The sequence below is a fragment of the Diadema antillarum genome, unplaced genomic scaffold (genome assembly GCF_040938485.1).
Source record: "Diadema antillarum isolate AM-2024a unplaced genomic scaffold, OU_Dant_1.0 seq00000340_RagTag, whole genome shotgun sequence".
In the NCBI taxonomy this organism is placed as follows: domain Eukaryota; kingdom Metazoa; phylum Echinodermata; class Echinoidea; order Diadematoida; family Diadematidae; genus Diadema; species Diadema antillarum.
Window position 1 is genome coordinate 884,722 of NW_027271353.1, and position 21,947 is coordinate 906,668.

The 21,947-nt window shown below is 41.2% G+C and overlaps 1 protein-coding gene across 1 annotated transcript in view; it reads right to left on the minus strand.

Annotated features, from left to right (window-relative positions):
- The window catches only part of LOC139730867 (neural-cadherin-like), a 64,953-nt gene that overhangs the window by 4,294 nt on the left and 38,712 nt on the right, over nucleotides 1-21,947 (minus strand). Inside the window, 19 exon segments of the mRNA XM_071641742.1 lie at nucleotides 689-860; nucleotides 862-904; nucleotides 906-929; nucleotides 2,235-2,412; nucleotides 2,841-3,108; nucleotides 3,852-4,027; nucleotides 4,796-5,027; nucleotides 5,029-5,098; nucleotides 5,425-5,540; nucleotides 6,109-6,475; nucleotides 6,827-7,095; nucleotides 7,761-8,165; nucleotides 9,753-9,862; nucleotides 12,564-12,587; nucleotides 15,024-15,236; nucleotides 16,630-16,866; nucleotides 17,884-18,017; nucleotides 19,809-20,098; nucleotides 21,353-21,606. Of these exon segments, the coding sequence (XP_071497843.1) occupies nucleotides 689-860; nucleotides 862-904; nucleotides 906-929; nucleotides 2,235-2,412; nucleotides 2,841-3,108; nucleotides 3,852-4,027; nucleotides 4,796-5,027; nucleotides 5,029-5,098; nucleotides 5,425-5,540; nucleotides 6,109-6,475; nucleotides 6,827-7,095; nucleotides 7,761-8,165; nucleotides 9,753-9,862; nucleotides 12,564-12,587; nucleotides 15,024-15,236; nucleotides 16,630-16,866; nucleotides 17,884-18,017; nucleotides 19,809-20,098; nucleotides 21,353-21,606 (3,582 nt within the window).

The following is a 21,947-nucleotide window of genomic DNA, read 5'->3' on the forward strand; positions in this document are numbered from 1 at the left end:
CAGCCATGCAGTCTAATTGCCAAGCCCTAAACCAAAGAATGCATTACAACTACTTTATGAAATGATTATATCCTGTTTGCACTAGTTGTATTTTTCTACAGCATGGGGATAGCATGGAAAAACCTTACATGACAGCTATGGGTGCATTGTCTAAAACAAACAAACAAACAAATAAATGCAGTCATCCTAAAATGCACCACAGAAGGCAGATGTAAGGACAGGGGTAGACAGGGAGTTTGAGGGTGGCTATCAAGAAAATTGTAGTATGGATCCTGATCAAATGATTGGTTAAGAGCACTCACATGACAAATCTTTAATTTTGCCTAACTTGCCCAGCAGGCATAAGATTTTACCATTGTAAGCATACAACCAGTACAAACAACCCCTCAATGAGACCCATGTGACAGTGGCTTGCCGTAATCACACTCACCAATGTCACAATTGCGTACTTTAACAGTGCACACTCAATCAGTTAAAGCATGCACTCAATCAATTTACTGTTAACATTTCCTAAGTTTGTGTTAAGTGTGATTGGAACATTTCTCCAGACATTGTGGCTTTTGAGCAAGTTCCACATGTAGCTGACTGGCATTTACCCATAAGGTAAAACGACAAAATAGTTCGTAGAACCATTTTATAAAACAAATGATGCACAGGTTTAAGTATGGGTATTTCTTTGTATACTCACGTATAATGAGCAGGATGCAGAGGATGAGGAGACCGATGCCTAGAGGGCTGAATCCCAGGTTGGATACTTGCGTGCCGTAGGCGTCCGTGCACAAGGTGCCCCTGTATCCAAAGGGGCAGGTGCAGTTGAACCCTGGGGTGTACTCGTTGCATGTTCCTCCATTCTGGCAGGAGGTTGGGCTCACACTCTATGATGTCAGTGCACGTGTCACCCGAAGACGGCTCGGGTGCCAATGGGACATCTGTGAGCAACACACAGTGTCAGACAGGACAAGTGGAAATATTTTACAAATGCCTCGCAAAGGGGAATGAGATCCAGATGAAATGTCTAAAAATAGATACTCTCATGTCCTTCAATCTCTTGCTATAATTCCCCTTCTTATCACTTCTTGGATCTCAGTGACTTATCCATCTAATGTCTTGGGCCCTAAATGACTAAGATAACTCATCATTAAAACATGATTAAAAACACATATAGACGTACACTGATCTACAAGAAAAACTAAGGCATATACACATAAATTTCAACTTGAAAGGACAAGTTCACCTTCATAGACATGAGGGATTGAGTGAATGCAGCAATATTAGTAGAACACATTCAGTGAGAGTTTGAGGAAAATCCGGAAATCCGTTCAAAAGTTATGAATTTTTAAAGTATCTGCAGTCATTACTGCTGGATGAGAAGACTACTACTAGTTGTGATGTCACATGCGTACAACGATATAAAGAAAAGTATAAAGAAATTTCACATATTTTACTTTTTGAATAAAAGCAACACTTCTGACTTCTCTCTTTCAGAAGGCAAGGGGAATAATATTATCCTTAACATACATCAGTAACAAGTCCAAGAAAGGTGCACTTTATTCAAAAAGTAAAATTTTGTGAAATTCTCTTTTTATTTTCATTATATCGTTGTACGCATGTGACATCACACACTGTAGTAGTCTTCTCATCCAGCAGTAATTGTGCAGATACTTAAAAAATTCATAACTTTTGAAAGGATTTCAGATTTTCCTCAAACTTTCACTGATGTGTTCTACTAATATTGTTGCATTCACTCAATCCTCATGTACATGAAGGTGAACTTGTCCTTTAACCAAAAGCATGACAGATGTGGCAACTGCACTGTGGTATAAATGCTGAAAGACTAGTCTGCAAAGACTGGTGATGTGGAGGAGCAAAACATTTCTTCATCTATTTTGTTTTTGGACAGCTACTCCACTATTTGATCATTGTAAATCTGTTGATTTCAGTCGAGGTCAAAACTGATTAGTACTGCCTTACCGTCATGGCCCATGAGGGAGAAGGTTATGAACACAGATATTATCATCTTCCACATGATGACTTCACTTTCAAGCTTCTCATTCCTTCAGACATTCTTACAATGGCACAGATCTGGCTACTCGAAACAATTTCCTATTCAAGGCATTAGATACACAGCAATTGGTCTCGTCCAGTTAATTAAATCTATCACCAAGACACTAACTACATCAGAAGAAGAGGGGAGGGGGACAGACGAAAGATGTCAAAGGTCACATTCAACTCACATGCATTCATACAATCGCCAATGATCAAGGCACTCCAGATCTCCGGTGCACGGGAAGCTCTCGCACACGTCCGAAGGACACCCTTCCACCACGCCGGCGGAGGGTGTGGCCGCGGCGTAGTCATTGGTGCCGGTGAAACCAAGATAGCGGTTGTCGATCCTGGGGTCATTCATGCAACCTGTGACATCAGAGAGGCAAGACGATTTTAATTGGAGGGTCAGTGGCCGTCACATGAAGAATGTAGGGGTCACAAAACCTCCCAGCAATTAACAATGAGAGTCTATTGCAAGTCATTCCATGATATGTACATACTAATACAAAGAATCTCATAAATTCTCTCCCACTATGACAAATCACAACAAGGTGTCATTCCGGTATGTGAATGATCTTCCTGAAAGTAATACCTTGTTGAAAAAAAAAAGTGGGAAAAATACTGCTTATACATAAAATATCAGGACACAATTTGAACAATCTCACTGAAATCGACCTTCACCACACCAAAAAGAGGTTGTACATATAGATCAAGCACTTTCAACCACATCTCATATAAACAATAACTCATCAACTTGGCACTCAGACACACCAAAACCTTGTGCAATATCTCACCCATGTAGTCATCAGAGATGGCAGCCAAGTCAACCACAGCTCCTATAACCAGTGTTTCGGGGTCAACCGACAGCTCCGAGAAGGTGCTCTCCCTGCTCTCCGTCTCTTTGGCCCCGCCTCCTCCGTCGATGGTGATGGTCACATGGTTGTCGTAGCGGTCGAAACGGACCACATGCCACGCCCCATTGCTGATGATGAAACCGTCCAACGTGACTGAGACGGGAGCATCTCCTAGATGCCAGTCTACCTTGAGGTTTGAGTTGAGCACCTGTGAAGAGGATGATGAGGACAATACACTGCATGATTTGTTGCCAGACACTACCTTGTACCTACTGCTAACATGGGTCTAAATTCACAGAAGCAGTTCACAACGATGGCGATGCACAATAATTGCAGGTCTCCATAGTAGCAGGTGAGCAACCAGCTGCAAATATTTCACTGTGACAATGCTTCACGCAATCACTGTATATTATGCAGTAGATTGCAAATCACCTTTTGAAACACACTTCTGACCAGGGAGACAGTCTCCACCTCCACCACACCAAATTTCACACCATTTCTGTGGTTTAAGTGTCGAAGTAGTTCCAAGTCTTCTTTCCTCTGACCCCATCACACTGAAAAGGTTGACATTTCTATTCAAATCAACAGCTAAAAAAGACAGACTAAAGCAGGCCAGTTACTCAAAACAAGGCTGTAGTATGGCTCTAAAATCTTCTTATATTGGAGTAAAGAGAAAATGTAACACCAAAACACATTTTTAACATTTCTCGAAAAGGCCAAAAGAGAATAAAAAATATTCTCAAGGATTGCATTGTTGGATACATACCACTATCATAAACATATTTATTTGAATGACTGGTATGATCCACTTGTTCATACTATTGTAAACTGCCCTCAACAAGTCCTCCTCGCATATGCATGTGTTGTGACCAGACAATCTGCACTCATTACGTAATCCCCTTACCATAGCAACGGGATGAGTTTTGTAAAAGAAGTGGAGTCGTGACCTACCTCCATTTTGATGTATTCGTATGTGTTGGCATTGGAGATGGACCAGATGAGACCACTGGGCTCTCGTGTGCGGACCATAATCTGGTAGAGTGATGTGCGGCCATCATTGTACAGGGTGGCATCTAAGAGCCGGTAATTCACATAGCTGTCCACACCAAAGTCATACGGTGTCAGCTCTGCAGAATCAAAAGACGAGGAAGAGACAAGAGAGAGAGAATATGGAGGAGGTGTTAGAAAGTGATGGCTACAACCTTCATGAAGGCTTCAACCTTCATACAGTGACATTGTCAATACGGGACTTACATGTATGTGCCCAAACTACAGCCATGTGAAAACATTTATCCCGTATGTAACTACTCCACACACTCCTACACAGCCCTTTGATTGGTAGCATCAATCTCGGTTAGACGAAGGCAACAATGTATGCATTAATATTGGACAGAAATAGTGAGTTCAATTGACTTTTGTGCATTGAGAAGAAAGATTTTAGATAGTGGCAAGACAATATTAAAGGGACTGTACAGTACTGGTTGAGGCGAGGATTCAGCTTGTAATGTTTTGTGAGACATTTAGAAACCACTCCATGAAACGTTGAAGAGCATACAATTCTAAGGGGAATCAAAAGTTTATTTGATGAAAATCGGTTTTGAAATGACCAAGATATCTAAAAACAAGGTAAAACGAAGAGATCCTAATAAAAGTTGTGGCCCCGTCAATTTTATTAGGATCGCTTCTTTGGATATCTCATCCATTTCAAGGCCAATTTTCATCAAATAAAGGTTAAAGCCTTCTTGAAATTACATGCTCTCTCATATTTCATAAGAGGCTTCTCATTATCTTACCCAAAAATGTTATAAACCTGAATCCTCACCTAAACCAGTACTGTACAGTCCCTTTAACAAGAAAAGCTGCAACTGCTCAAATGAAAGTACACTTTGTCTCACCAGTCAAGCAATCGTTGCCTGAATAGCCTGGATAACAGATGCAGACGTAGGAATCCAGGTCTGCCTCGCACACCCCGTTGTTGCAGACGGGATTGCCATCGTCGTCCAGACACTGTCCGTCCGTGCGGGGGCAGCCGGCCTCGGTCTTGGAGGAAACGCCTGGAGTCTCCAGGTCGTAGAGGAAACCATCGGATTTCAGATTCCGGATGCATCCGTCAAATCCGGGAGGACGGTGTCACATGAGGGATGTTATAGGCTGGGTCCACTCCACCAAGGAATAGGGGCGTCTTGACGTTAAGGAATCTACCGTCAGAGAAAAGACAAGTAATTAGAAACCCCTCCTTATAATGTGGAAGACATTGAAGCCGAACATACAGACACTGGAAGAAGTGACAAAATGGATAATTTGAATCAAATCCTGCCACTACATGTCCAAACACCGGGCATTAAAGGGCATGATAACTGAATGTAATGAGGCTCATTAAAAACACTGCAAAGGTTATGAAGAGAAGAAACCTACAGACTGTAATTGGAAAAACGATCTGTGTAGTGAACAAGTTACCAGTATCAAAATCTGGAAAGAAATTGCATGCGTGGGGGAGGGGGTTGGAGGAGGTATGAAACCTTACTTGTTTGGTCCTGGTGTTTGACCACTGACTCTGCACACGCTGTAGTCTGCTGACGTTGAGCTTGACGTTTCAGTAACTACAGCATTCTCGCAGCGGTCCACCGTCATTTCCACAAACTGGAAATGGAGAGGGAACACATTGTGGAAATATCACCAACAAAATCGCAACGAGCATTCTGAAGATGGACCATTTCTTGACAACGTGCATAAAAGGCAAAGGGACGCATTTGGGAAACACATTGCAAATGGTGCATGAAGACGTCTCTCTCTCTCTTCATTTTCCTATCTTTCTCTCTCTTCATACTTCTGCTCACTTTCAAATGTATTCATGGTCTCGTCTCTCCTTACTTATCCAAACTCATAACCATCCCTCATCCATCCCGGTACACCTTCTGCTCCTCACAAGGTATCACACTGAATCATCCAACTTCCAAGATGCTGGTCACACTTGGTGACGACAAATTTTCACCTGCTGCTTGCAAACATTGGAATCAACTACCCCAAACTCTCCGCAACCAGCAATCTCTAATCATCTTCAAAAAGCATCTAAAAACTCATTTGTTTCATTTATGTTAATAATCAAATGGTAAAGCGCATTTGAACATGCATGTACTTTTATGGAAAATGCACTATATAAATGTATTACAAGTATTATCATTGTTATTATTAACAATCTGTTCATTACCTGTCCATTTCTGTAGACATCAATGCGATGCCACTCTCCATTCGCTAGTTCCAGTGTGTTCTCCCCTGTTACCGAGAGTACCAGGTTCTCCGTGGTGCCCTCGATGGAGCCAAGATTGATGGTGAGCCGGGCCCGGCCATCTACCAACTCCAGGAGGATCACGTCCCTGGGGTCCGTCTCCTCGTCCGACAGGGGCCCCAGGGGTCCGTTGTAGAGCAGGGTCCCTGAGGAGACCTGTGTGATGAATTCAATGGAGAGGCTGGTCTCCTCACACTGCCGTAGTGTGGCAAACGAGGCATAGCCGTCGTTGAAGCTGCGCTTGGTCTGCTGACAGTTGGGGCCGTCGTAGCCGTACGGGCACGTACATCTGTTGGAGGGAGAGAGGAATGCATACTGTTGAGAGGGAAAGTCACTTGCCTTGAGCCAAACCATTCCCCATATTTTTTTTCCTTTGACATTGCTTTCTCTTCTTAAAATAATATTTAGTTTGACTCTTAACAATTAAGACTACAAAATAGTGGTGATGACACACCAAAATGAGACTTATTATGCATGAAAGTGCATAAATCTATTGGCAATCACACTGTTTAGAATTTTAAAAAAAAATGATGTTATCCAAACCACGTACAAATCTATGACAGAAGATTATCTGTTTCTCTGTTCCCAAATGAATTTGTCCTTTAATATTCCCTATAAGTCTAAGTGAAGGTTAACTCACTGGTAAGTGCCACCGTAGACATCTACACAGGTGCCTCCGTTAAGGCAGGGGCTGGATTCACAGGTGCCTGGCTGCTCTGTGCGGGACGCACACTCGCAGACTGCCTCCACGTAGGAGGAGACAGCCACAAAAGATGCAGAGCCAGAATCCACAACGGTGGGGGTGTTGTTGACCTTCAGAACGTTGCTGCACGAAGACTCACACACGCTCTCAACCACACATAGGTCGACAGGGAGCTGCGCTACTGTCACACCAAGCTGGCTCTCAATCTGAAAGCACAAAGGATAAAACGAAACAAAGGTTAAAGGAGACCTCTACATGATTTTTCAGACTTTTACATATGGTCAACTATAAATTGGTTATACCTGGTATAGAGTTTCAGAATCTATTGTGATTGGGAGGAAGAAAAAGAATGTTTTCAAATTTTAAAACAAATCACAGTGAACAAGGATGATGACATGACAACCTCACTACATGAATGCATTAGGAGTTCAAGGAAGCAGAACAAATGAAGGAAGCATGCATAAATTTTACACAGATGAGGTTGCTACATTTGTGAATTATGTGAGGTTCCCATGTCATCAACACTGTTCAGTGTAATTTGTTTCAGATTTTAAGAACATTGATTTCTCTGCTCAAGGACCACAATAAATTCCACAAATCTATACATGGAACTGTGGATTTATGTACTCCATGATGTAAAATTATGAAAATCGTCTGGAATGCCCCTTTAAAGGATTTTTCAGCTCAACGCTTTTAGACTATTATCAAGGGTGTAAAAAGAGAGAAAATTTTCCTGTGAAATAGAGAATAGAAATTGCATTTCATCATGGTACCCAAAGAGAACTGGACAAATTTACACAAAACCCAATTCCAGTACTGACAGCAGATGAACATTGGGATGTGAGAATGATGATGTGCTACTTTAACTTACTTCGTCCAACACGCCAAGAGCCGCCAGGTCAAGTTGGTCGGCAGGGTAGTAAGGAGAACCATGGGCAGCATAGCGAACGTCCACCAAGTTTGGCCCTACATTGATGACGCTGAAGATGTCGAGGTTCTCTGGCCGAGCTCCCGTCGCCCCTACAAGAATGCCCTTGAGGGTGTCTAGCGGGGTCACGCCCTCGTCGTTGGGGGTGATCAGGGCCTCGGCGGTGGTGCCCGACAGGCGAATGGATCCCGAGCTGAAGACGGCCTCGCGCGGAATTTCCTTGACCGTGACGATGACGGTGGAAGTCTGGTCGGGGAATTCCCCGCCATCAGAAACAATGACCTTCAAGGTATACACGCCATCTGGAGTCCCTTCCTTCATGATGATCTGCCCACTTTGCTCATCCAGCTTGAATGTGAAATTCATACATCAAAGATAGAAACCTCATTAAAACTCATTAAGCTGTAATTATGAAAAAAAAAACAACAACAACAAAGTTCCAAATTCACATACTGCATTCAAGCAGTAAGTCAAAACCTAGCTTTGCTCTGCAAGTTTAGAAGTATAATGAAATGCCAACAACAGAGCAATGGCTGCCTATTTCGGTTCATTAAAAGATGCAATATTATACAAAGAGTGAATGGTCACGAGTGTGATGGTACAAGATTTCGCATGAGGTGAAAGATAGAGGCGCTCTATTCAACTCGGCTCATTTTTCGAGTGCGAAATCTGGTTCCATTGCACGAGTAAAGACCATGCGCTATTTGTTTTATACAACACCTCGAACGTCAACAGATTTGGTACTCACAGATTCTTGAACTTAGCACAGAAATGGCAACCATTTTCCGTGAAAGACAAATGAGTAGCCTCACAGTCGCAGTCACCGTGTATGTACATGTGTAATGTACGTACCTACCTTTGGCAAACGAAGTTGTTACAAAAATGAGTGACAAAAGTATGTGCTTGTAAGCACGCTTGTAATTGTTGAGTGCGCGTGGCACATGTTTGTTTATTGTGACATCAGAGCGTGTGCAATGGAACTTTTCAGTAAATGTCATGTGATGGGCAATTGACCAATCGGACAGCTACATTCTACATAGGTACTGTATGAAACGTTATATTGAATGCAGGCTTCATACAAGGTATACAATATAAAATGTCATGTAACATGCACACACAATTGAACTAATGTACACACCAGTCTGACACCACGAACTGAATACCTACAGTATGACATCAAGATGAGCAATTCCTTGTAATTTCAATAGCCACATACTTGTTTAAAGAAGAAGAAAAATTGAGAAAATATATACAGTCACAGTATATGGTCACTACAAAAAACTTCCCCGAGATTTAAAAGTCTTGTTAAAGACCCTGTATGTAGCAGCCACCCGTCTATAAGGGCCATTTTTCTGTCCTCCTTGGGTGGCCACTACAGGCAGGTTAGAACGTAGATACACTATCTAGTGTAGATACCAGCTACTCAGAATTATTGAGGACCTTCACATCCTAGCATAATCTTAATATTGCAATGAACTGCCAACAACAGACAAAAGTGAGAAAGAGACAGACAAATAAACAACAGACTAACTAACAGAGAGACAACTGGTGCCGTCAGACTGGCATAAGATCACGAAGTTTAAGATCGCAAAGTTTAAGATTGCCATCTTTAAGATCTCGAAGTTTTGCCAGTGCGACCGCAAACTTCTCGCGAAACTTCTCGCGAAACTTCTCTATCTGTTTGCGGGCGCTGTCTCCGAAGTGCGAGGCCACTGTCATGTACAGATGTGCATTGTTACATCACAATCACTAGCCATCAGACGGCGCACTCTTTCTTGCGCGCGTACGAATGGCCCAAACTTCACGATCTTAAACTTCTCGATCTTTTGCCAGTCTGACCGCGCCTGATGTAGAGACAGGGGAGACCAAGAGAGAGAGAGAGAGAGAGAGAGAGAGAGAAGAGGTGGCTTCGTTGAATCTTAGAGTGTGGCTAACCTCAAATTGCTCTGGGAACGGTGCATCTTCAGGAATGGTGTATGTCTTGTCGTCCAGGATGTCTGGGTCAACGACCTCCACCTGTCCAACCTGAGTGGTTGGAATCTCGCCTACGTGTGGACAGCCACCACCGAAAAAAGAAACACATATTGCCAATCAGACACGCTCCTTCTAAAGATATTACATCATGGCATACTCGCATGCTGTGTCATTGCTCAATTCACAAGATGAAGAGTTCATTCATATGTCTGAAAATGGGTTATACCATAACAAGCAAATTATGTCCTCTTATGGGAAGAGACAAATCTCAATACTGTGAACAGATTAACAAATATTAACAACTTTATTTTCTGCTCATTTCATTCCAAGATTTGAAATGAAAAAGGTACTGACTATTTCACTATCACGGCTCTGGTCATCTGCCTTTATTATTTAACTTAAAGTTCATGTCATATGCTAAGATAATTCACATTATATGTCATGACATAATTCTGAATAAAGACAATTAAGAACTGCTCATTTGAGGGACCTATATGGGATGTTACAATGTCATGGCAGCCCTCAGTAGAGAAATGACAACAGGAGACTAACCTAAAAACAGACATCATTTTGCCTGCTGGAAGTAATGGGAATACTTCACAGATGTGCAAACCGTAACATTTTTCAGCACTTAGCGATATCACTCTGCTTCTTACTGGGAGAAAATAACTTTTACCAGAGTGCATTACTGTTTAAGAGGTTTTTGCACACTTTTATTTCAAACTACTACTGTTGTAAACAGCTTCCTCCCAAGATCTCATTTTTGCAACTGTGGAGGGCCCATATAGTGTCTGAGGTCAACTTTATCTCTAATAAAAAAATTTTAAAAAAGGCTTACAAAGCATGAGTCATTAAAACCTTGCAATCACGACACGACAACACATAGAACACAGATCATACATGTTAGCACCTGTTAGCTTGAAATCAACTTTAACTCTAATCTGCACAATACCATTGAACACATGATAAACAGCTTATGGAGGAAAAATCTACAAAAACAAAACAAATGTTGATGGATCCTACTACATCTAAGATCAAATACAAGTCAGACTCTCAAATTCACAAAGGACAGGTTCTTTCTGTAAACTAAGAAGGATAAGGCACAACACAAACAATGTAGCACACAGCAGTATGGAAAATGTTCATCATACACAAAACAGAGAGAATTATGAGCTTTTGGATTAGTCTAAATTGAGACATCTACAGTTTAGCAGAGCAAAAAGATGGGCATAGGTTTCATGCTATGAGAAGAAAGTAAAACACAATGAGATGCATCAACCTACACAAATTCAACATTTGTTCATTGTTGAATGTGAGTGTGTAAACATGTTGACATACTGTATATGCCGAATATTTCGCGGGGTTATTATTTTCACAAATTTTGTGAGTCATGTCTATTCACGAATTGAAAAACATGCAAAAATATTGACTCTGATCCCAACATGAAAGTGACATGCAAACATACATTTCTCCATACAGTACTGTACCCACGATCACGAAGTTAAAGGGACTGTACAGTACTGGTTGAGGTGGGGATTCAGGTTTATAACATTCCTACGTGAGATAAGGAGAAACCTCTTATGAAATATGAAAGAGCATGTAATTTTAAGAAGGATTCAACTTTTATTTGATGAAAATTGGTTTTCAAACGGCCGAGATATCCAAAAAAGTGATAAAAAGGCGACAGGCCACGCCTTTTATCAGGATCTCTTTGTTTCACCTTGTTTACGGATATCTCAGCCATTTCAAAACCGATTTTCATCAAAAAACTTCTGATACCCCTTAGAATTGCATGCTCTTTGACATCTCATAGAGTGGTTTCTCAATATCTCGCAAAACATTAAAAGCTAAATCCTCACCTCAACCAGAACTGTACACACCCTTTAACCACTCACATAATTGTTGAGAAGTCCCGATTCGCAAACAATTTAGACTTGCTAAATATCTAGTGTATACAGTAGTTCTCGAGGTTGGGGGAAGAAAAGAAACTCAAGTGTTTCTAAGCGATTAATGATGGTGAAAACAATCATAAGTGCAGATATACACTACTTGTAATGTGTACGCATTTTATTATACTGTGTGTTTGTGTGTCTTAAACACACCAATTTAGCTCTAGAGATATATATAAAATATAAATATATAAGTTAACAAAAAAAGTTTCTTTCCTCCTACTTTGAATTTTCATACAATATTGTCAACAAACAGCTATCAAGCTTAATATTTGTTTTTTAAACAAGGACCGACACTGGAAAAAAAAAATTGTACGTCAGGCATTGCATTATGTTGTGTAGCAGAAATAACAGGGACACATAACTATGCTTTGTCAAAATTGCATGCATCATTGTAAAGTTTGGTGATGTTTGTGTGTGTGGGGGGGCATGGGAGTAAAGTTTGGTGGTGTGTGTATGGGGAACGTAAGAGGGATGGTTGATAAAATGGAAGCATGCGACGATGTAAAACTAAAATTAATCACAACACATCTCACATAAGAAAATGATGATGTCAAAAAAAGGACAAAAAACAAATGACAAAGCTCAACAGTGTGGCAAAAAAAAAAAAAAAACAACAAACAAACAAACAAGGTAAAGACATAATGAAGACTTGGCACTGTCCAAACACAGTGAGTGGAAAAATTCTAGAAGTGGGATGGGTCAGCGGGGAAGGGATTAAAAAGGATTGGGGTTAGCAGGACAGCTTGGGCTAGAAGGATGCTGTGTTCACACAGGGGTATATTAATCATGATTAAGTGGAGGAGAAGAGGAGAATACATACCAATATTAACATCTGGATTTTGGCCTATATGATAATGGATGCAGCGCAGAGTTGCACAGAGGCAAAACAACACCAGTTAGTTTTCAAAAGCATATTAAATTCTCATTTTAAAAAAAAAACAACAATAACAGAACAGTACATATGCATATACAGCCTTTTGATGTAATTGTGGTATTAATTGCCAAGACTATATAATGAAATATGGATGAATGAAAGAAATCTTTTATATATATCTACTGTCATTGCTAAGCATATTCTTTTGTCAGCTTTGCTCTTTCTTTTTTTTTTTTCTCTCTCTCTTTTTGTTTCTGTATGTTTATGATGGCTGGGCACAGCTTCAATAAATTGTAGCAAATTTGCAGCACACACACAGTCACATTTGAAAAGCATGAACATGAAATTGCAGCTTTACTCTAGTTTCACAGTTGTTGCAAGAAATGGAACAAAAGATGTATACAGCGGAATCCACACAATCACTTTCTATAAACTCTTCCCATGGAAATCTGCAAACACATGGAATGTCTCTTAAACAATTAATCTGGAACACAATCAAACGAGAGCAAAAGCTTACGATTTACCAGTCTGGGATGTGGTAATATCAGAACTTATTCCATATCGCCACATGACATCGGTACTCCCTCCTAGATGTCCCATTTCAGCCAAATGGCTACTCAATTCCCTCTGATAAGCGCTTTTAAGAACTTTGAAGAGGTTACCCTATCTCTTACAGGATCTTTTTTTTTTTTTTTTCAGGGCAAAGAAGATTCTCTTGGAAGTTTTGACATCAGTGAAATTCTTAGTGATTGACTTTGGCATTTTGATGCTTAGTGTCAAGATGTAATGATGAACTGCCCAAAAGAGGGTAAAGGGTACCCCCACTTCCACAGCCCCTGACAGTGTCCTGGGGTCAACACACTTTTGATACTTGATACATGACGTTACAACACAAGATTTCTTGAAGACGATACTACAGTATGGTTGACACAATAGCTAAAGAAAAGTGAAGTTACATGTTCTGCGACAGAGATGTACTGCATTACAATGTCCCTACTTTTCACGCTTTGATGAGGGCAGAGTCTGCATCTGACAAAATAAAAAAAGCTATAAAAGTGGAAATTTTTGCTGTGTGGAAATTTTGTGCATTTCACGGATCAGAAACAAGCACGAAAATAAAACCATGCAAATATTTTTGCTCGCCATATGTACAAAAATGTAATGTCTGGATTCCATGGAATTAGAAACATGATGCGAAATTCATCTTACTCGGCAGAGCGCAAAAAATTACTCGCGTAAAAATATCCACTTTTATAGTAATCCATCAGACAATATATCAGACAATACATGTACATTGTACATCCCACAACACGCCATGGAACCCTCTGGTAATGTAACTCTGACAAGAGTTTTGTCTGCAGACTATAATGTCTCGGCAACAAACATGTCAATCACTGCTCCATCAGCCTCCTACCAGCTGGGACCCTGGACAAGCAGCCATAATGACAAACATCCACTGAAAACAACATCCAGCCACCAACAGACTTGACTGCCATATGAATCTAATCATAGGGTTTACAACTACACACGGACACAGACACACACAGACACACACACACATACACACACACAGACACAGACACAGGCACAGTCACAGATGCACACATCCTTCAGAATGCATGTAAAGTAAGACTTCTGAGCATGGATCACAGGTGCTAACCATCTAACCGTGGACTGCAGAGCTAACAGATTCAGAGACTCCAACTTTCCCGTTTTCGACGGGAGATCTCCCGCCGAAAGCCCATTTTTGCACAATCTCCCGTTCTCCCATTTGAGATTTGATTTCTCCCGCCCTGGCTCTGTGTCTCCCGGTGGAAAGGATTTCTTACTTATTTCTATCGAATGTTGAAAAAATAAGCCTTAATGTTAGATAGCACCAGAGAACATCCAAAAATCCTAGGAACTTTGCGCTTCACAAACATCAACTTGGAGTCTCCCGTTTGCTAGGGGTTTCGGGCGGGAGAATCTCCAGATCAGAAGGTGCTTGGGGTTGGAGTCTCTGCAGATTTCAAGGAAGCCCAGGGACCTTACCACTCTCACCTGACACGTTGAAGTTCCACTGAGGGACATTGATGACCTCATGGGGTGGAAGGAGCAATAAAATGTTTTTTAATGCAATTTTGTGATCTACAGAACTTGTTTAGCATTTTATCCACAGCTGCTGTGTCGTATATCCAGAAGCAAGCTTATGAATTTTGCTGCTGTGGCCCATATGCGAAGAGATTTGCAAAACAAACATCACACACTCTCGCAACATCTCGGGGTTTAAGTTAAGGACGGCGTCACTGCAAATTCACCACGGGGAGCAGTTATGATGCATCAAACGGACTATTTTCTCTAGCACACAGAGGCAACTATCACAGTGTCATCACGCTGGCTACTGGCACTACTGACAGCCTCTCTCACCTTCGTAGTTGTAGACCAGGACGTTCTTGGTGTAAGCCTCGTGGGGGTTGTCGTTTACATCGAGGATGGTGATGGTGAGGGTGCTGGTTCCCGTCAGCAGCTCGGTCGTGTCCGTTTCACCCATCTCAAAGACCATGTCGAAGTACGGGAACTGCTCGCGGTCAATGGGCACGCCATTGGTCTGCACACGAATGCCATTTGAGGTGGGCACATCTAACAATGAGAAGACAGGGTAAATGTGAAATTCTGCCTAGCAAAACAATTTTTACACTTAACACAAGCTTCACATTTAACACACAGAGGAAACAAAAATCCATAAAAAATAAATACAAAACCAACAACAGAACAGTATACACATAAAATTGTCTTCATCACATATAAGCAAACTCTTTCAGCTCAAATCAATGTGGCACACCCAAACATCACATATTACATACACTGTACATATTGTGCAAAGGTTTGGATGTGCCCATCAAACTGTTACAAATAAATGATGGCAATAAACCTGTCTACAATGGCCACTGTTTTGTTAACACTCCAAAAGCTCTAACAACAGAATTCGGTTTAACCCTAACCAGGTCGGGCTTTTTTGGCTTTTCTGTGGTCAGGAGAGGGTTGAATCAACTCCCCCCCGAGATCTTGGCCGTCGGTAGGAGTTGATTTCACCCCAGCCATTTTAGGGTTAACCCTAAAAAGACTGGGCTATTTTGGTAGCTCGAAAGACTGGGGGGGGGGCCTCAAGGGCCCCCCCCCCAAGATCTCAGCCGTGGATTGCGCGATCGCCGCGGAACTTTGCACAATGGTAGTGTGCGATGTAATCTACACGATCGTGTTTTTAAATTTTAGAAAATAGTCTTCTTTTATTTTATTTTGATTAATTATGATAATTTATGTGAGAAATCAGAATCTTTCATCTAAATCAGTAAATAAAGCTTCAAAAGTGCTCATTTTTGGTATAATTATTCTTTGTGGCATTCTTAGCAAATGTACTTGAAAAAAAAATTCGGTATCAAAATTAGTTTCTTATTTATTTTATTGTTTCATAAATTTCTTATGTATTTCTTTGTTTTTTCGACCTTTTGTTTTTGTTGTTTTTTGTAACAAAATTTGTCACAGACACTTTTTGAAGCATAATACGCCTAAAACAAACTAATTTTAGCCATTGAGAGTAAAAATAAGCATATTTATATGAACCATGCGAAAAAACTCAATTTGCATTGACTTTGTACACAAAATCACATTTTTTAGCCATTTTTGACCTCACGTGCACGTACAAAAAGTCATGTAACTTCAGAACCGTACCCCCAGGCGTCACAAATTTGGTGTCAAAATGTGCGGGAAACTCAAAAGAAAAAAGTCATGGAGCATCGCGGCGAGAGCATTAAGTGTTGCAGAGTAATCGTGCGAAATATCGAGGGGGGGGGCCTCCGAGGCCCCCCCCCCCCCCCCCCCCCCCCCCCAGTGCAGTTACGGGTTAAGACTAATCCCAAGTATATTTGGACAGATGTCTATAGGGAATGCTTGCCACATCAAATATCATTTCATCCCTCAACAGGTTAATACTACAACTTGTACTGGTCACAAAGAAAATGACCTGGTTCCTTACTAAGTGCGTCGGGCACTGTGAAATAAGTTTGCCACGCGCCACTTTGGACGTTGTAGGTGAAGCTGTCCCCGGCCGGGGGGTCGTCGATGTCCGTGGCGAATACCGTGACAATCACCTCCTGAGTCTCGCTGTTCTCCATCACCTCTGGCTGGTAGTCTTCGGCGAAGATTGGAGGCGTGTCGTTCACGTCCAGAATGTTGATGTTCACCGTGGCTGTGCCAGTCTGCGGAGGTGTTCCTGCGAGATGAGGACAAAATGAACGGGTGAGGAAGAGCTAATCATATGCAGGGGAGCAGAGCAGGGTCTTGCTAATATGATTCTTGAAGGAATAAGATCAATCGGTTGTCACACGAAGTGAGGTAAAACGAAAAGGATTTATGAAGTTTCGGTTGCAAAATCTGCTCGCCTTCGTCTGCAAAAGTAGACCAAGGACTGCAGTGAATGTGTATTCATAGCGCTAGCAAGTGAACATTGTACTCAGAAGTACACCATTGTTCCACTTTGCTGAGTACAATGTGTCCTTTGCTAGCACTTTCAATACATGTTCACTGCAGCGCTGGGTCTACTTTGTAAGATGAAGGCCAGCAGATTTTGTGGCCGAAACTTTGTAAATCCTTTTCATCTTTACCTAGCTTTGTGTGACAACTGATTAATCTTAATCCTTCAACAACTACCATGATGATGAACACCTTCCCTATTATGAAAATTCTTATTCCCTTCTCTTTCTCTATTCACTCATTTCAGGTACTCGTTTGTTAATTGATTTTTTAATCTATTGACAGAAAAATAAGCCGAGTCAAGGATTGGAAGAGTTTCACATCGGTTCTTCTCAATCCACAACTGTAGGTTCTCAGTGACATAGGAGTCAACAGCATATGAAAGAATATCATCTGGATATCCTGTTGAACAGGACTACCAACTTCAGTAGATCATGTACATTATGAAGCACAGATAATTTTTTTTTAAAAAGACATTTTTTAGTCATTCATTTACTTTTGGTTTAAAAAGTGGGAAGACTGACATGTTAAGCATGCTAAATCATATTTCAGAAAACAGAAAAACATAATTTCATGAACACAGCCTATCACTTGAAGATAAAGAAAAAAGAATAAACACAAATTAAGCATCATTGAATCATAGTTCTTGGTGGGTCTGACTGAAAGAGGACTAAAATGCAGATGATACGGATCATAAAATATCACACGTCATCAATGCACACAAGAAAACTTGAGTCAGCCACTAAATCTGACTTACCATTATCGAGTGCCCAGACTTTGAGTTCGTAGCTGGCTGTGGTCTCTCGGTCCAGTGCACTGGCCACCACTAAAGCGCCATCAACTGCAACATCAAACTGACCATTGGGATCAGTTGTGGGGTCTATGACGTACCTGTGTAATTTTAAAAAAAAAAGCAGAGGGCAATAACAGTGATGTCAGATATGATCTAAAAACAACTTGTATTGCTCCAAATCCACTCTGTAGAGTGCTCAAGGCACTGTGCTGTAAAAGTCTAAGGGAACTTGCAATCAATGACACTGCACGAAAAAAAAAAAATAACCATATAAACCTATATTAACAAGAAAGATCATATCAACTTTTTAAACAAAGCTCGACCAACATCTACATTTGAATCACTGCCTCTCTTGCTTCTTTTTATTGGTTGAGTGGCAAAAAGACACTAACACAAATGTAGGATTTTTCATATGTGATATTGAGAGGTTTTGACGTTCTTGAAGGGCAGATTTGGGGGCACCCATTAGGTGCATCTTATTGCACATATGTTTGTTGTGTGAGACAGACTTTTCACGCAAAACAACACACAGCATGTATCAGTGTCCCTGCTTATTCAAAACCACCAGCTTCAACACTTATGTTTTAACCCTATTCTAACTGGGGGGGGGGGGGGGTCAAATTGACCCCCCCTCGACGTTTTGTGCCACGATTTCGCAACACGCAAAGATTTTGCCGCATCGTTTCACAACTTTTTTCATTGAAGTCTCCCGCATATTTTGAGACCAAATTTGCGACGTCCGGGTACACCGTTTTGAAGTTACGTAATGTTTTGCATATGCATGTCAACCAAAAAACAGCTCAAATTCATGATATCGTCTGCAAATCCAATGCAAATTGTGTTTTTTGGCTAAATTGATATAAATTAGATTATTTCAACTTTTACCATTGAAATTAATCAATTCTAGTGTAGATAAGCCTGAAAAAGTGCCTGCAACAAATTTTGGCAAAAAAAACAATACAAAACAAAGGGTCGAAAAAACAATAGAATACATAAGAAATTAACAAAACAAAAAAAAAGAAAAGAAATTGATTTCGATTGTGCTACTTTTTTACACAAAAATTGTTTGATGTGTCTTGAGGAATTCTGACACAAAAATTTAGCAATCCTCCAGTCTTTTTAATGGAGTTATAGGTGAAAATATGATTTCATGCACAAATTTGCATAATTAATTTATTAAAAATAGAAAGGCAATATTTTTCTATTGTGTGACCATGTAATCTTGTAGTTGACATCCAGCTCTATCTTCAGGCAAAATTTCGCGGCGATCGCGCGATCGGCGGCCGAGATCTGAAGGGGGGGGGGTCAAATTGACCCCCCCTCAGTAAAAACTTGGTCTCAAATAGCCCAGTTAGAATAGGGTTAATCCTACCACAGAAAAATTGAAAGAGATCAATCTTACTTCAGTAGACCTCGCAAAAGTCAAAAGAAAAATTCTACCTCCGACACATATATACAGTGTACATATACGCGTTGATTCTATTGTGTACCAGGGTAAGTCAAAATTTGTAGAAAGTTGAATGATATTCTCTGGTCCCATGATACTGTATAGGCCATATATTTCGCGAGTCTAAATTTTCGCGAATCGGGTATTCCCAACAATTTCGCGAGTGGTTAAACTCGCGATCATGGAGTCCTGTACTGAACAGACTTTAATGTACATGTATACATCACACCCACACTGGGATCAGAGTCACTATTTTCGCTTGTTTCTAATTTCGCGAAAAAGCACCCAACTCGAGAAATTTGCAAAAATAAAAACCTCGCGAAATATTCGGCATATACAGTACTTGACTTAAGTGAGGTTGACTGTGACTCAACGCTATTAGTGTCCCAATGTTGACAGAAACACTTTGGCTCTGGGCAGAATGTGATGTGGAAACACTTACGTGAGGGTGGTTCCAGGATCATTGTCTGTGGCGGTCAGCAAGATGACCTGCTCCTCATTGGGTCCCGTGCCCATCACGGGGTCTTCTGGCTGTGCATCCTCGCTCACCTGCCCGCTGTACGTCGACGGGTCGAAGACGGGCACCTCGTCGTTGGCATTGACGATGTTGATGGTGATGGCGGTTGTGGCGGGGTTGGCGGCATTGACGCTGTCGGTCACAGTGATTTGCAAAGAGAAGGAGGTGGGATCCGCGACGTGACCGGGCTCACTGCTATCATCCACATCCAGAGGCTGCCGGTGATTTGTACAAACAAGGAAAAGTAGAAATTACGCGGTGCGTAATATATGTCCCCGCCGAAAGTAGCATTTTGTAGCAAAATGTACAATATAGATCAAAAATCAAGGTCAAAGGTCAAAGAAGTCAAAGGTCAAAATTCTGTGTAGAAGTTTTGAAGCGCTCACCTAGTGCCATCACATAAAGCAAACGGAATCGAAATCGGGTTAGAAATGGCGAAGGAGTACTGTAGCATTTTGTAGCCAATGTACAACAAAATGTAGGTCAAAAATCAAGGTCAAAGGTCAAATAAGCCAAAGGTCAAAATTCTGTGTAGAAGTTTTGAAGCCCTCGCCTAGTGCCATCACATAGAGTAAAACGGAATCAAAATCGGGTTAGAAATGGCGAAGGAGTAGCATTTTGTAGCAAAATGTACAATACAGGTCAAAAATCAAGGTCAAAGGTCAAAGAAGTCAAAGGTCAACATTCTGTGTAGAATTTTTGAAGCCCTCACCTAGTGCCATCACATAAAGCAAACAGAAGCGAAATCGGGTTAGAAATGGCGAAGGAGTAGCATTTTGTAGCCAATGTACAATATGGGTAAAAAATCAAGGTCAAAGGTCAAAGAAGTCAAAGGTCAAAATTCTGTGTAGAAGTTTTGAAGCCCTCACCTAGTGCCATCACATAAAGCAAACAGAATCGAAATCGGGTGTAGAAATGGCGAAGGAGTAGCACTTTGTAGCAAAATGTACAATATAGGTCAAAGGTCAAGGTCAAAGGTCACAACTGAAATTTGGTGTACAAGTTTCCAAGCTCCCATGTAGTGCTATCATATAAAGCAAACAGAATCAAAATTGGCTGATAAATGACAGAGAAGTAGCAAATTGAAGATTTTGATCACACATGGATGCACACACAGACACACGGACGACGGACGCACGGACACACGGACACACACACGTACGGAGCCCGTTTCATAGTCCACTCGAACTCGTTCGGCGGGGACAAAAAATTATACTTTCTGAATCTCTGATACAACACTGGCAAATTCTGTTCCCAATAGCTGCTTTCAAGATCATGCTAATGTATAGGAAAGAAAAAAAACTATTCACATTTCTTTCTTTGGTTCAAAATTTCATATTATGCATCAAATAATGCACATGTTTGCACTGCTTTGAAAAATGCACATATCTATTCAAATCAAACCAATATGGGCTAGCAGAAATTATGGCACAGACACACTCAGCCGCACAAAGCATCTCAGCACTTACACTGTTGACTACCACCACGCCAGTAAGAGTAGCCGGGTCTGAGATAATGGCAAACCGGTCATTGATATTTCCCGACGTAATTTCAAAGGTGACCTCTTCACGGAAGTCTACGTCGTCATCTGCCGCTGTTACCATGGTGACCGTAGAGCCCACACTATCATCCTCCGAGATGGTGGTGGGTAGATACGGCTCACCCACGAATATGGGCCTGTTATCGTCGACGTCGAGAACCGTGATGGTGGCAGTGGTTTGTGCTGTGAAGAAAACAGGGAAACAAGGAAGCTGTCATTTGGCATCATGCAAAACTTTGCTCAGAGCTTTTACACTCCTGACTAAGATCCTGATGGACGAAGCCTGACCTACTCAGAACCAGAGAAACTTGTCAGGGGTGAAATAAAGATGCGTTCCCTTCAAATCTTTTAGGATTGATAAAACCCTGACGCACAACTATTTTCAAGCTGTACAGATCTGCCGCAACGCTGCAATGCACCTTGCACTCTCAAGCTGAAAAACAATCTTTATACCAAAGGCAATATGCTGCTGTGAAGTTTATTTGGGTGTCATGCTAATTCGTTCATTTCATATGCAAGATTGA